We start from the raw sequence: 16983 nt of genomic DNA on the forward strand, positions 1-16983 counted from the left end.
AGCTTCCAACCAGCTAAGATGAGGGTATTAAAGTCCATGCCCAAAGTGACACACCTACTCCAACAAGGCCACACGTCCTAATAGTGCCACTCCCTGGGCCAAGCAGGTACAAACCATCATGTGTACCTTTTGCAAAAGCTACTGGAATGTCCATGCATGATGGCTGACTCTCCCTGAGTATGTGACCTCAACATAAGGGTGTCCTTTACGACAGCATCCAGAGGGTATACATCACCATTTCCACAATGCCTTATAGGCCGGCCAGCCTGGTGTATAGGGTGCACCTTGAGGATACAGTACTGGCTGGTTTTGTGTCAACTTGACACAGCTGGAGTTATCACAGAAAAAGGAGCCTCAGTTGGGGAAATGCCCTCCTGAAATCCAGCTGTATGGCATTTTCTCAAGTAGTGATCAAGGGGGAGGGCCCAGCCCATTGTGGGTGGAGCCATCCCTGGCCCAGCCCATTGTGGGTGGTGCCATCCTGGGCTGGTAGACCTGGGTTCTAGAAGAAAGCAGGCTGAGCAAGCCAGGGGGAGCAAGCCAGTAAGTGACATCCCTCCATGGCCTCTGCATCAGCTCCTGCTTCCTGACCTGCTTGAGTTATGGTCCTGACTACCTTTGGTGATGAACAGCAATATGGAAGTGTAAACTGAATAAACCCTTTCCTCCCAAACCTGCTTCTTGGTCATGATGTTTGTGTAGGAATAGACACCCTGACTAAGCCAGATACTAAAACGTACAACCTGAGAACTGCATGTTGTTTAGAGGACTCTTAGAAGCATTGATACACATGTACATGACCTTTAAAGAACATATGTTCAGATTAGGACCAACCAAAACCAAACAACCTCCCTAAGGTCAGAGGGTGACTTATCAAAGCTCACTGTTTACTGTAAAATGGGCCCAGAATCTGGGCCTCTGGATTTCTGTCTACTACATTGCATCATAATATTATGGAATTAGGTTAAAATAAAAATCACAGAGGCTAGAGGTCAGCTGTTGAAAGCATGTACTTCTCTCCCAGAAGACCTTGGCTTACTTTCCAGCACCCTTATCAGGTGGTTCACAACTGTCTGAGTCCAGCTTCGGGGAATCTTATGCTTCTGACCTCCATGGGCACATGCCCACAGAGACACATTATTTAAAGTGATAAAAAGAAGTCCTTGAAAAATAAAATTACAGTAGATTACACGTATAAACATATCACCAGTAGGCGAAGCTCACATCCACAGTGTCAGGTCATGTTGATATATATATATATATATATAACTTCATCTGATAGGATGAGGCTGTAACTCAGTGTCCTAGCTAGGGCTACCATTGCTGTGATGAAACACCGTGACTAAAAGCAAACTTGGGGAGGAAAGGGTTTATTTGGCTTACATTTCCACATTTCCAGTTATCATGGAAGGAAGTCAGGGCAGGAACTCAAACAGGGCAGCAATCTGGAGCTTATGCAGAGGCCATGGAGGGGTGCTGCTTATGGCCTTGCTTACGGGCTTGCTCAGCCTGCCTTCTTACAGAATCCATTGTCCACAAAGGGCTGGGCCCTTCTCCATCAATCACATATTTAAAAAATGCTCTACAGCCTGATCGTATGGAGGCATTTTCTCAATTAAGGGTCCTTCCTCTGATGGCTCTACCGTGTGTTACATTGACACAAAACTAGCCAGGACACTCAGTTTATTCTTCCTCCAAACAAAAACCCAATTAAACATAACAAAACAGACAAATGGCAGCAGGGATAGCCTCTAAAACACATGACCAGTCCTCAGAGTCATCAAGATAAGAACTGAGAACAGACTAAGAAGACTCATTGCCTATGGATGAAGTTCCCAGACAGGAAATGAGCCCCAGCAATCTAAATTGACATAAACCTCAACTAATGAATTTATCGACCTTGGCTCACTAGCCAGGCCAAGTCATTTGTTAATAACTGGAAAGTAGGTGTGAGGTGTCTGGTAACTGGCGGTACTATCTTCATAAGATTTTTATAAATTCTAAAATAGAACGCTGTGTAAGAGGAAATTTTGCAAACACTTGGAAAAGAGTCATTGTGAGCAAAAGATCTAAATTACTCACCTGCTCAGATAGCCACATACATTCCTTACATTAGGAAGACAAAATTATTCTTAGAGTGTAGAACTGAATGACATCTTTATTAACCTTATTCTTGGAAAACTCATGTCTAAGTATAAATAAGATGTTTATGAAAATCACGAATATGCTAGGCCAAAATGCCTTGACAAATTGCCAAAAACTGATAACATGTTCATATCTCTGATCACTGTTAAACAAAACCAGGTTATAACAAAATTACCCAGAAACTATTCCCTATTACCTAAATGCATTCTGAAAATTTGAATCATGTCAAAATTTAAAAAATAAACAATCACGTCAAAAATTAAAGAGAGTTGACAATAAATACTAGCAATGGTGCCTGCTCATTCCTTATGAGTGTGACATATGTTAATATGCACTAAACCCTCTAACAGTGATAGGAAAGTTTTACCCCATTTGCAGATAAAGCTTCTAGGGCCAATACGCCACCAGTAGCCAAGGTTATATAGCCCTATCTAGGGAATGGTGCTGCCCACAGTGGGATGGGTCTTTTTTTTTTTTTAAGGTTTATTTATTATAAGTAAGTACACTGTAGCTGTCTGCAGACACACTACAAGAGGTCACCAGATTTAATCACAGATGGTTGTGAGCAACCATATGGTTGCTGGGATTTGAACTCAGGACCACTGGAAGAACGGTTATTTCTCTTAACCACTGAGCCATCTCTCTAGTACCAGGGTGGGTCTCAATCACAACAATTTAACTTTTTAAGGCAATCCTTCACTGCCATGCCTACAGGACAACCCTATCTAGACAATTTCTTATGTTAGACTCTAGATGATTCTAGATTGTATCAAGTTGACAATTAGAAACTAACCATCGAAAGTTTTCAAACTCTGAGTGGAACACCTCAAGAAAAGGGGGTGGGGAGAACCACATATTAACCTCACCGAAGACAAACATCCTGAACAAACTATATAGTTAACAATATCGAATAATGTATAAAATGACCAATATGATTTTTATCTTGGAGAGTTATTGTTGGTTTACAGCTACAAAGTAATGCAATACTCCAGATGAACAAATTGTGTGTGTGTGTGTGTGTGTGTGTGTGTGTGTGGGTAGAAAGACATAAGATAAAATTCAAATTACTTTATGATAAAAATCTTTCAGTAAACAAGGAACATGTCTTCAGTGTGGTAAAGAGCATCTGTGCCATTATCAACATCACTCTATCACTGTATACCCTCAATCTGTGCAAAGCATAGCTATGCGCTTCCTGGTGAGTGAATCTAAATATATATACGGGAAAAATAGTAAATAAAAGTATACAGTAAAATTCTACTTATAGCAAACTGAGTAACATATATTTAAACTATTATGCTGTACAACTATACAGAACAAGGGGACAGTTTTGTTAATATCTGTGCCCAGTATTGTTATGAGAGGTATATGTGAGCCTCTGAGGACTACTGATTTCTTAACATAGGTTCTGAGAACATGTTTGTTCGTTTTCAGTCTTCATTATTATATTCCATTCTATTGGGTGTGGCGGAAATAAGCATTCATGTGGCATGTCAACCTGTGTGTGGTGACAGGAGCTAGCATTTGGTGCTAGCCTTGGATACTCTCTACATTATTTTTTGAGACAGGGAACCTGGGAAACTAAAGTTCATTAATTCAGCTAGAAGGCCAAGCAGAAGTTCCAAGACCTGTCTGTCTTCACCCACACATTTGCCCCTAGCAATGGGTTACACACAGGCACTGCCATGTCTTGCTTTTTACTTGGCTTCTGAGGATCTCTTTGCACAACAAGCATTTTGCTGAATGAGGAATTTCTCCAGTTGCTCATTTTCAAAATGGTATACGGAGAATCTAGACACTAGTGCATATATCCTTTAGAATGGATTCTGAGGGACAATCAAGGTCACTAGCAATAGCTTGTTCTGATTTGAGAGTCTCTGGGCTCCCGCAACCAACAATTCAAAAGCAGGTTTCCTAAGTTGGCATGGGAGTTTTGTTAGTCTATGGGTCTTGGGGTGAGCACCCTAAGTGACCTAACTCCATTTAAACTATCTATCTATCTATCTATCTATCTATCTATCTATCTATCTATCTATCTATCTACCTATCATCTACCTATCTACCTACTATTTATCTATCTACTATCTAATATATATTAAAGTGATTTTATAAAATATTCCTCCATTTCCAAACTTCTCCACTCTGACTATATTACCCTCCCTTCCTTATTCTCAGTTAAAATCCTTCCTTCATCTCTTCCATCCGTACCCCTTCATGGCAACTGCTATCCTACTATCCTCTTCTCTGGAACTCTCTGCCCCCACAGTCCTTTTCTACTTTTCTGTCTGCTGCAATTATTTAAAGCTGCATACCTAAATACAAAGATATTTAGAGCTAGGAACCAAAAAAGAGGACACGTAGTGTTTTTTCTAGGACTGGGCTGCCTTATTCAGAACAGCATACTCTGGCTCTGTCCATGTACCTGCAAACTAATTTCATGATTTCATTTTTTCTCTACAGCTAAATAGAATCTCATTGTGTGTGTACCATACAATGTCTATTCACTCTGGTCTGTTGAATGGCACTTAGGTTGTTTCTATTTCCCAGCTCCTATGTATAGCAAGCAATGGATATGCTGAATAGGTATCTCTGTGATAGGATAACCAACTGTCTTAGTTAAGGTTTACTGCTGTGAAAAGACACCATGACCTAGGCAAGTCTTATAAGGTCAACATTTAATTGGGGCTGACATAAAAGTTCAGAGGTTCAGACCATTACCATCAAGGGGAGAGCATAACAGCATCCAGGTAGGCATGGTGCAGGAGGAGCTGAGAGTTCTGCATCCTCATCTGAAAGCTGCAACTAGGCAACTGTCTTCCAGGCAACTAGGGTGAGAGTCTTGAGCCCAGACCCACAGTAACACATCTACTCCAACAAGACCATACCTCCTAATAGTGTAATTCCCTGGGCCAAGCATATATCAACCATAACTCTAACCCTTTAGTTTTATGTCAAGGAATGGTATAGCCACATCCTATGGTAGGCCTATTTCTAGCTTTTTAAGAACTCTCCACACTGATTTCTATGGAACAGTTCTATAGAACCTGTTGGCTGGAACCCCTTTGAGTGACCCTTTCACAGGTGTTGCCTAAGACCATATGAAAAGACAGATGTTTACACTGTGATTCATAGCAGTAGCAAAATTACAGTTGGGAAGGAGCAACAAAGTAATTTTATGGTTGGGGAGGAGGTCTGCACCACCTGAGCAACTGTATTGAAGGTCAGAGCATCAGGAAGGTCGACAACCAATGCTCTGGAGGCTGTAGAAGTTTGCAGTCGCACCAACTGCAGGTCTCCCTCTCCTGACATCTTTACCAGAATTTGTCAGTTGTATTCTTGATCTAGCCATTCTGAATAGGCGAACTCTAAACAGAAAAGATAAAATTGCAAAGCATTTTGATTTGCATTGTTTCTAGTTGCTAAGGATGTTGGACACTCTCCATGATATTTCTTGGCTATTCTTATTTCTTCTTTTGAGAATCCTATGCTCAGATCTGTAACTCATTTTATTAATAAAAATGAAACTTTTCTACATTTCCTTTGTACTTAGACCAGTTTAGTGGGATTTATGTATCACAAGTCTCACTTGGCAGATGAACTGAAATCAGGGGAAACTCTAAGAAGCCAAAGATCTCATAACTCGTCAGCAATGCCACCTCCTAATTCTGTGGCCTTTCCCCTGAATGTCTTACTTTATTCCTGCCTTCTTAACTCTTGACATAGAAACATTTAAGTGACCAGTTGCCTATGACTAAGCAAAAGGGAGGAAGCAATAATCTTCTTAAACTGATTTTTTATCTGGTTCTTCTTGGCTTGCTGACTCATGAGTGAGAGGCAAAATTTTCCATCAGGTAGAAGCCATTTCAATGGTATGAGGATGTGAAAGAGGTGGTCAGAGATGAAGCAACAGATTTGGTACTATCAGGGCCGCAATCTTGCAAGGGAGCTGAAACTCAGGGAAGAAAAGGCCAACCCTGGGTCCCTGCCCAGGAGTCAGATAAGTTTTGATGAGTTTGGAGTACAAGTCAAACAGGATCAAAGAATGAGACCTCCATCTGTTCTTGGTTCCCATGGGGGAGGCACAGGGACCAATACAGTTCATCACAGCGGAGGGGCCTGAGGCCTGAGCATAGGATGATGTCAGAAATGGGGTAGATGTGTAGAGCAGAGGGTGGCTACAAAGCCCACTTCACTGTGTAGTCTACACAGGCCTGCAGCAGCACCTTATTGGCCTGAGTCTGAGAATCCAAGAGAAAGTGGTGGCTCCCCCCAGTTAGCATGGCTCAGCAGATTTGCATTGGGGCACTGGTCTTTGTAAAAATTCTCAATGCTCTGAGGCTCTGTAGAGGAGAGAGGTTCAATGACCATGTCAAGGGCAACTAGCTGGTCTGAGTGGTTACTCAACTGAGTCAGTTCATACTAGAGGTTAGCCTGTGGGCTTGAGTCCAGCATACACACACACTCACACACACACTCAAACACTCACACACACTCACACACACTCACACATATGTCTCTATTATAGGTAGAGCTAACTGTAAACTAAAGTTTGAATCACCTGGGAGATGGGTTTCTGAGTGTGTCTCGGTGTGTGTGGGTAATGTTGATTATTAATTGATGTGGGAAGAACCATCCACTGTGGGCAGCATTTCCTGAAGGGGATCCTGGGCTGAAGAAGTGTGGAGAGGGGAGCTGAGCATCAGGTGGCATGCATCCATCCACTAGAGCCCTCTGACTGTGGATGAATGGGATCAGCTTCTTCAAGTTCTGACCGCCTCCTTGATCTCTCAGCCTTGATGGTCTGATAAAGGCCTGACCCAGGCCTGACGCAGTTCCTCTCTCCCTGAAGTAGTGGAGTATTTTTCACGGCAACAGAAAAATAAACCAAGACCATCTCCTATACTGATACTCTGTCAGTGATCACATCACTTTGGACACACAGTCACTAGTTAGTGGAAGAGTCTGGACTGCAGACCCCACTCTTTCATCTTCTAATGGAAAACCACAGGAAGCCTGAGCCTCCTCTCTGTATTGGGCAGCAGTGAGGAAAATGTGTGGAATTTCTCTTCCCCTCCCATTCCCAACATCAATCAGACAAAGACCTTCTTGACTAACTATACATCATCTCATTTGAAAAGGGGTTCTGACTCTTTCTGTTTGGTTTGTTTTGGCTTTTTGAGAAAGGGTCTATGTATCCCTGACAGCTGGGAACTTGCTTTGTAGACCAGGCTGGCCTTGAACTCAGAGACTGTCCTGTCTCTGTCTCTAAAGTGCTGAGATTAAAGGTGTGTGCTACCATACCCATCTCTGGTATTTTATGTGTGTGTGTGAGAGTGTGTGTGTGTGTGTGTGTGTGTGTGTGTGTGTGTGTGTATGTGTGTGTGTGTGTGTGTGTGTGTGTGTGTGTGTATACACATGACACAGCAAGTGTGTGGTGGTCAGAAGACAAGTTATGAGAGTCAGTTCTGGTTCCCTTCTTTGACAATGTGGGCACTGGGGATTGAACTCAGATCATCAGGCTTGGCAGCAAGTACCTTTACCCCTGAGTCATCTTACCACCTTCAGGTTTATGAAAAACATGGATAAAATCTTCCATAAGAAACAAAATTGAATGCCTTAGGACTCTCTGCTTACTTCCTGCAGGTGGGTGATATTCAGTAGGTGTGAATATGAAGGCCTATCTATTTGGCCAACTTCTGCATACTAACAGGCATGGAAAGGTTACTCTGTCTCTAGCTTGCTGATGTAGAAATGATTCCTTAGGAGTTACCTGGAAGCTGACAATATTCTCCCCTAGAAATAGTTCTGCAAAAGATGATTAACTTACCTATTTTATGTACAATGTTCCTGCATCCTATTTAATTGCATCTCACTTCCTGGATTTCTCTGGAGAAAGTAGAAGAGACAGGCTAAGATAACTTCTCACTTCTTTCTCTGTGTGCTCGTAGAGAGCCAGTTCAAACCTTCTGCAGAATCTTGCCTGCAGGGACACATAAGGCAATAGCTGGTTGAGGGTGACAGAGTGCAGGAGAGGATTCCTATTGTAGGACCTCTGATGGACCCCAGGACTATAAGGCAGAGAGGTAGGTAATATTCCTACTCTCAAGAAGACGTGTGAAGAATCAGACAGCACAAGGGCTTGGAGAAGAAATATCTGACCTGTACTCCGTGCCACTGAAATCTTCCCAGCATCTGCTCCGTCCACTTGCATGATTAAATTCCTCTTGGATGGGGCAGAATACATGGCCCTCTCTCTGATTCCTGTCTGCTCCCTGCCCTGGCTGTTTTATCAGACCTCGCCTGACAATGCCACTGTGCTCTAACTGGGCTTAACTCAAGCACTTGGGCTGAGTGCCCTTTAGAAGGCTATAAGCCAAAGCCAAGGGAAGGCTTGTTCCTCCTACTCAGGCTGTGTGAGGCAAAGGAAGTAATAGCGGTGTATGTCTCCCTCTGCTGGCTAAGATGGACCAACACTTGTGTTTTAGGATTGTTGCAAACTGAGAAAATCTCTCGTGTTCCTGGCAACACCACAGTCAAAGCCACCAAAGGAAACCGAGTGGGTACAGCACTAACCCTTTGGCTTACACCATCTCCAACCCTCACCGAGAGTGTGTGAGAGGGGAAGAGGAGAGGCAGAAAAAGGTGACATGCTTTTGGACTGAAGACAAGGTGGGGGCCAAAATGTAGGTAGGGGAGGCCTCCCAGTTCAGGTAAAGGATCCATTGGGATCTGCTACCAGAAGATTTAAATGACATCGACATCCTCCGGGTCATAGGGAGTATATCTTCTGTAGGCCTCTTTAAACCTTTCTAGAAACACTGACAGTGGCTCATCTGGTCCCTGTAATACTTGCTTAATGTGGGCCAAATTAGTGGGGTGCTTACCTGCCCCTCGGAGACCCACCATGAGCAACTGGCGATAAAGATGTAGGCTTCCCCTACCTGCAGGCCTGTGGTAGTCCCAGTCTGGTCGGGTCAAGGGAAAAGCTGCATCGACCTCACTAGGTAGTTGAGTGGAACGGCCATCTTCCCCTGGAACATTTTTGTGGGCCTCTTAGAAGTCCCTTTGTCTATCATCAGAAGTCAGGAGTGCCTGCAGCAGCTCTTGGCAATCGTTGCAGATGGGCTGGTGGGTGACTAGAACAGACTCAATTAAGTTAGTAAGGGCTGCAGGATCGCTGGAGAAAGCAGGGTTATGTTGCTTCCAGTTGTAGAGGTCTGAAGCAGAAAAGGGCCAGTACTGGGTCTGGCCATTTGGATTTTCTCTCAAGGGTTACAGGTGGGAGGGGGTTTCTGCTAGGAGCTCACATCTTCCCCTGAGTCTCCGAGCCACCGGGGAGAGGGCCGGAGGCCCCCTAGTCTGGTCCCCTTGCCCAGCGGTCCCCGTTCCTTGTGGGACCTGGGACCCATAGGGAGGGGGTTCTTCAGAAAGGAGTTCGATAAGGGGGGTATTAAGGTCTGGAAAATCACTTCTTTGGGGGGGGTGTGACAGGTTTAGGGAGTTTAGTGAGGGCAGGGTAGAGAGAAGAGGAAGAGGGGGTTGGGGAAGAGGGGGAAGGTCAGGACAGGGGCAGTTGCCATAGCTGTCATTACTGACCTGACCAGGGCTCCCTGTGGTGTACAAAGGGAGCCACCCAAGGAGGGGGTTCTAGGACTAGGTTTTCCTAGATAGCAATGTATGGCACCTGGTCAGGGTAGCCATGCGGACCCTTGTCAAAGACTCACTCCTTGATCTGGGAGATAATATCCAAGTTAAAGGAACCCTCCTTAGGCCACCCAACACCCATTAAATTCCACTCCCCCATACATAGCGTTTGCCACTTTCTCTTCTTCACATCCATGGACATGTTGTGTGTGCGATCACACACTTCAGACCAGTGATCTAGTGTAAGACTCAAAGTGGTGGTTATTGTCTGACCCATAGTTTCTTCGAAGAACACCAACAGAGAGACAATACAAACACAAACAGTAACAACAAGACCAAGACAAAACTGTGCCACATGGGTTCAGCTTAAAATCGAAAGCAGAAACTCAGACAGGGACTTAGAGGGTCTGGACCCCTCATCCCCTACCAGGACCACATATCCTTCCGATACAGGCTGAGCACCGAAAAATCGGGCTCCAGACACCCTTGGAACGTCTTCCAGGGCTGCGGGGGAGAAGTCCGAGCTCGTCAGCTCCTTCCCTGGCCCGCCAGATACAGGGCAACTCAGATCTGAGAAGTACACCGATTTCAAGAAACACTGAACAGAAAGACAGAAGACAGGAGCGCTCCACAACAGACAGAAGTGCTGGCTGGCTTACCTCCCGGTGGTGGGTCTGAGATCTCCAGGTCAGAGGCCTCTATCTCGGTGGAATCTCCAAATGAAAGACCCTCATTGAGAGGACCTTTATCTGAATAGACCCCAGGATGCAAGAATCAGCCGAGACCACTGGATGCAAGTCGCAAGAGGGTTTTATTGGTCACAGACGTCCGAGGGCGACAGCCTATTCAGGAGACTGGCGCGAGGACCAAGGGACAGTTTCTTTTTTATAGGGTTTGGGGGGCAGAAGTGAGGTATAGAAGCAGAAGCATAGTAACAGGGTTTTAAATGGCTAGTTTAAAAGTGGCCAGGGAGTGAGCCCAAAAACATGGCTCTAAGGACACGGCTCCTGGTACCATCCAGGGTTGCGGCTACCAAGGATAGTTGCTTTGGGCTTATCTAAGTGTGGGAACTGTGGCAGAAATATGGCTCCAAGGACACAACTCCTGGTACCAGTCAGGGCTGTGGCTTATCTGAAAGCTGGGCTTGTCTGAGTGTCTTCCTTTCTTTGTCTATTGTAAGCTGGCCGCCCACCAGTATCTTACCTGGCCACCTGGGACCCCAGCCTGCCCCGGGTGTGCACAACCTTACAGAAATAGCATTTATTGTTTCTAACAGGGGGTCTTTCAGAAGTAGAATACTGATCATGAAGGTTGGGAGATATAACCATTAGCTCTAGGAGGCCATGGAAGGCAAGGAAGAACAGTCCTCTGTGAAGGGCAGGTCCCAGAAGCAGCAGGTCTCAGAGGCACAACTCCACAAGAGCCAGGCCCTCTGCTGCAGCTACATGTTGAGTTTTAGTGGGAGGAGCAGGAATGTGCTCCCAGCCTGAGCTGGAGCATCAAGTCCTGGGTGGTCCACTTCCGGAAGGTCTCCAGGGCAGCATCAGTCTTCTTCCTTCTCTGACAAGCAGGCTTGTGGCTCTGGAGTCTCTTTGCTTCCTCTGATGTCAGGTAGCCTGGGTATGAGGTCATCGGCCAGAAGCAAGAGCTATGGTGAGAAAGTTTGGGAGACAGGCATATCTGCTGACTGGTGGGGCTTCTGCTTGCCCTGGGGAGAGGAAAGGTCAATCAGTTAAGAGCTGTAAAACTCAAAGAAGGGAAGGTCAAAGGCATGGCAAGAGCATGTGGGGTGGTTTCAGTGCTACCTCTGTGCCTTTCTTCTGTGAGGAAGAGGAAGCTGGGAGGGAGGGCTAGGGACTGTGCAGAGATTGCAGCTGAGGATTTGCCTGCATCCTGGTCTGGCAGCCAGGGGGTTGTTGCTGATCTCCACCTGCTGTTAGCTTCCTGGTCCTCATCAACTAGAATTCCCTGAGAGACTTTCAGATGATAAGAATATTCCCATGGGGAACCCTTCAACATTATTATTTTTTTTTCCTCCTTCCTAGCCAAAGGAGCATTCTAGGTAAGGAGAGACAAGCCTGTGACACTGCATTTCTTTCTGCAACTCTGTCCCACTAAGGAGTGGAACCCAATGCCCATGGGATCATGAAGCTCAGTGTCTTGTGGCTGCTGCTCTGAATGCAAGGAGGCAGAAGCCTGGGACACTTAGTGACTGTGATCTTACTGGCTGCTCTCTAGGCTGGTTTCTCGGGAACTTGGTTCTTTGTCACCCCCTCCCAGGTCTGTCCTTGTTCCCACCACGAAACTCATCTTCATCAGACCCAGGACCTCACCTCCCTAATCCTTATCCTCCTCCCTTGTCGCTCTGTGGTGAGCATTGTTATACTTTCTAATTGGAGTTCAACCACAAGCAAGAAGGCTTTGTAACAGCCTGGATACTGACCCGCAATCATTATGATTTTAGTTGTGAATAAGAGTTTTGGATCTACTAGGAAAGATGGGCAGAAGGAACAGATTTAAGGAAAAATATCCTAAATCTATGGTATACAAATGCCTACCTCGGATGACTGGGGTAGATTGAGAGAATAATCGAATGTTAGGGTGTCACATCGGGAGGCATACGAACATGACACTAAAGACCCATGGGAACAGCCTCTCGGGGCAGCCACACTGGGATCCAATTCACTTTCCACTTGAATGTGCTGAACTAGTAGAGATTCTGGCTTCCCGTTCCCACGTTTTTATATCATGGGAAAGGCAAGAGTCGAATCTGCAGGAAATGGACCTTCTGGCTGTATCCAGAGACGATTTCACTCATGGGTTGCTTTGCTCTGATTTTCTCCCTATTCTAGCAGTTAGAGGACCAGCCCAACCTCAAACATAGTCTTGTAAGACTGTGTGAAACACATTTGCTTGGTTCTGAAGTTTAGGGGGATGACTCCTTAAATGTCTGTTGGAATGACGTGATCCAGGATCGTCTGAGACAGGGAAACTGCTGAGAAAAATTCCTTCTTCAGATTGCCTGTGGGCATGTTTGTGGGACATTTTATTGATTAACGATGGGACTGCCCAGGCATTTTACATAGTATCACCACCATATTTTGCACCGTATTCTATTTGGTAAGCTCTGAGTACTTAACAGTGTGGCGGGGGGATAGGGGGAGGCAAAGAATCGGCTTTGATAAATGAGAGAGCAGAATGTTAAAGGGAAACCTGGATGGCCAGGACAGCGGTGCAATGTGGCTTTGGCTGAGATGTTGGCCATGAGGGAAGAGAGAGGCACCACGGAGCTAAACTCTTCTCAAGAGCATTTCCTTGGTGGATCTCAGAGAAGCTTGGATTCAATGGTGGCAAAGGTTGCTTCTTGTGCTGGAAGACACACTTGACCATGTGTAAGGATTTCCCAGGTGGTTCTGGCTGCCTGGGAGCTGAAGGGTCAAAGAGGGTCTAGAGAACAGCCATAGCTTGGGGCAGTGGGAGGCCAGGGGATTCTGTCATTGAAGGTTTAGCCTTCCTGCGGGGCAGACCTCAGCACTCTGGAGATGTTGAGACTGTGTGATGACAACCCATATAAATGCTAGGTGTGGTAAGACTCCACCTGGCATGACAAGTAAGACATGTGGGCTGCAGACAAAGGAAACCCAGAAGAGGAGTGGCCCAAGACCCTCTGCAGCCTGAATTATCCCAAGTCCTGTGCTTGGGACAGTGAACTGAGCCATGTAAATAACTTGGTTTGATTTGGTTTGGTTTGATTTGATTGGGCTTGTGTCCTGGTTCTATGCTCTTGGAGTAAGAAAGTATGGTACATGTGTTTAATTGTACAGGCACTCACATCCCACATGATCTATATACAACTGGATGCAACTCACTGTACCTCGAGAACTTCATCAGGAACTGTCTATATGTAAGACATTAGTAAAAAATAAGCAAATCTACAGACGTACCTGAGCCATGCATGTGCCTCCTGTCATCTAATGGTGCCCTCTCAGTTTTGGGGGTACACCTTTCTGTGAGGTGATAAGCAGCAGCAGCACAGGGACCGGAAACATGCTCCAATTCTTTTCTTCCATTTTGCCCAGCCCCTGGGCTGTGGAAAGCTTGAAGTCCCACCTCTTTCTGGGCCACTTAAGGTTTTTTCTGCCAGGGAGCCAGTGGAACAGCTAGTGGTCGCTACATTCACTGTAGTGTCTCTTTGAAAGGACAGACAAGGGGCGGTCATGGACCGGTTATAACCACTGCCCTTAAGGGCAGAAGCATCTGTCTCACCGATTTGTCTTAGATTATGTTGTTCAGGGGATCTGACTGAATTAAGGGAAGGTTCACTTGCCCTTCTCTTGAGAGGCAGAGGGAAAATGTCAGGGTCTGCTCTCGAAGGGAAAGGTGCCACCCCTGGCTTCATTATCTTTCTTTGGACACCACTAGCATCATTTTGAGATGCCTGACCTCTTAGGAGGAGGTATGTAGCCATAGTTTCATCAAATGTTTTGCATTTTAATGATTCTATGGTGTCCTTCAAGCGAAACCCAATCTTTTCCATCGCTACCATTATGTCACGGTCTGGGGAGCTGGTATCACCATTGGAATGAAATGGTAAAGTCTTTTCTCCTTGAAGCCATGGGTGACTTAAGAGGTCTTGAGCACTTGGTCTCTGCCTTGCGTTTACTGTCAACAGCATGCCGATGATACTCTGTACGTCTTTAGAGAGATAGGAAGGAACGTGGTACCTTCCCTGCAAGACTTTTTTACTCAGTTCCGAAAAGGTGGTCGCTCTATAAGGAGCAAGCCCAGTCACCATAAAATACAGAAGCACTCCCAAGGCCCACATGTCTACTTTGGGCCCATCATATGTGCGGCCAAGGAATATATCCGGAGGAATGGAATGCAAGGATCCAGAGAGCCTTTTCAGGTTTTGCCCAGGCAAGAATCTGGCAGCCAACCCGAAGTCAATGATCTTAACCTGGCCCCGCTCATCCACGATTATATTGTCAGGCTTCAGATCTCGGTGAATGATTCCATTGTCATGACAGTAGCATATGGCACTGAGCAGCTGGATAAATATGCTCCTAGCTTCATCTTCCTTCAGGTATCCGGCCCCCTGCACTCGATTAAACAACAACTTTCCCTGGGCCTCTTCCATAATTAGGTAAATGTTCTGTTTTGTTTCCATCACTTGTACAAGGGAAACAATATTTGGGTGGTTTAGCACCTTCATGATTTCGACTTCCGACACACTTAGTGCCTGCGCCGTCCCCCTCTCATGCTTCACCAGAGCCTTCACTGCAACCTGTGTGCCCGTGAGGCGGTGCAAGGAGAGCCTCAGTTCGTTATTGCCGCCCTCGCTCAGGTTCTTCAGGACGGTGTACTGCCTGGTGAACACCTCTTCATCGAACAAGCTGAAAGACTCCTCGCTGGGCTTTGACGACTTGTCCTCACTCTCAGTGGACATGGTGCCTAGCGACCAGACTGCCAAAGGAAGCGAGGCTCTGGGGAGAAAGAAAACAGGAGATAAAGAAACTTACAGAGACAAGAGGGAGGAAAGTACCAGAATCAGGGGGATGGAGAGGAAGAACAAAGGACAAGATGAAAACCACACAGACAAGCAGCTTTAATCCAGACCGCAATGGTACATGCAGAGAAACCCAACATTGATCCCCAAACCAAGACCTAGCTCACAATTTAGTAAAATAGAAAGACCACAGCTCAGCAGTGTTGCGGATGCTATTTGATAAAGCCGAGAAGTCAGGACTAACGAGGGAAATGAATGGAAGAAGAGATGATTGAGAAAAAAAAAATCTCAAAATAACACAAAAAATTTAAAACCAATTCCCCAAACTGGACCAACTAATTAGAAGAGCAAAGAAATCAAAGCAAAGCCAGGGCCCCTCAAGAAATCAAAACCAAATCAGAAGCAAAGAAAACTCATTAATTAAATTGAAACAGAGAAGCAAAAGTTAAAAGCAAACCAGAGAAATAAAAAGAATGAGGAACCAGAACTGGTCACATCCAATTAGGCATAAACTCCAGAGGGCAATAACCTTACCAGGACTCAATAATTATTTTGTAAAGGAAAAGATTAAATAAACCTAAAATCAAAAAATATTTTAAAAATTTAAAATTTATGACAAGAATCCAAGTCAGATAAAACACACTAAACACCCAAGAAAAATAAAAGCAGAAGGAAAATAAGAATAGAAACAGAAAAACAAAGAGGAAAATTTAAATAAATTTAAATATAGCAAGCCAAGTGTCCATGAGTTAGAAAGATGTCTCAGTGTAGAACCTGCTTTGAAGCCTGGGGTTCTGAATTAAACGCAAAGTACCACTACCCATCACAAAAATAAATCCAAAGACCCACCCAAAATAAAAACCGGCCTAATGTCATTAGTTTTAATCTCAGCCCAAGGCAGATCCTAGGGGCTCCCTGGCCAAAAGCCTAGCCTATGTGCCAAAAACAGGCAAGTAAATGGCTCTGCTTCAGAGATTAAGGTTACCAACATACCTTTTGTACAGCACTGAAGGCTTAGCTCTGGACTTTACCAGTAGCTGTCTCTAAATTTGTAGATGATTTCACACAGATGCAGAATTACACAATACACACAAGTACACCACTACTCTCTCTCTCTCTCTCTCTCTCTCTCTCTCTCTCTCTCTCTGTGTGTGTGTGTGTGTGTCTGTCTCTCACTCACTCTCTCTCCCTCTCTCTCGCTTTCTCTCCCTCTCCCTCTCTCTCTCACTCTCTCTATCTGTCTCTCTCTCTCTCTGACACACACACACACAAACACCTTACACACAAATCTATCAGAAACAGAAAGCTCACACAATCTCACTAGCCACAAGTGAATCACACAGGTAAAACTACTCCTCCTCTCTATACCCACAGAGAGCCAGGGCAGGCCTCACCTTATAGCTGCTGGGGAGAACTGTCACAATGGACCCTCATGAGGTCACAGTAGGACATGTGCAGACCAGAGTTGTGCCAACTCCCAAGAACTGAACGGCCTTCAAATCTTCTGATTCCGGTGGGTTCTGCAGAGCCACATTTGGGCTTTTAGATATTAAAGTTGCACACAGTGTGCCCAGAGTACCATCCACATATACAGCAGAACTGATGAACACCCCACAGTCCCTACTACTAAACACCCTATCATCCCTACTACTAAATACCCCATCATCTCTACTACTAAACACCCCACC

The 16983-nt window shown here is 45.2% G+C and overlaps 1 protein-coding gene across 1 annotated transcript; it reads right to left on the reverse strand.

Moving 5' to 3' along the window:
• Window positions 1-10150: 10150 nt before the first annotated feature.
• LOC308432651 (sperm motility kinase Z-like) lies at window positions 10151-15235 on the reverse strand (the record flags this gene model as incomplete). Its single annotated transcript, XM_080932411.1, has 3 exons — window positions 10151-10359; window positions 10449-10538; window positions 13900-15235. 3 exons carry the CDS (start codon window positions 15233-15235, stop codon window positions 10151-10153), a joined length of 1635 nt encoding a protein of 544 aa, XP_080788537.1.
• Between the last annotated feature and the right edge of the window lie 1748 nt (window positions 15236-16983).

Source organism: Micromys minutus (genome assembly GCF_963924665.1).
Source record: "Micromys minutus genome assembly, chromosome: 18".
In the NCBI taxonomy this organism is placed as follows: Eukaryota; Metazoa; Chordata; class Mammalia; order Rodentia; family Muridae; genus Micromys; species Micromys minutus.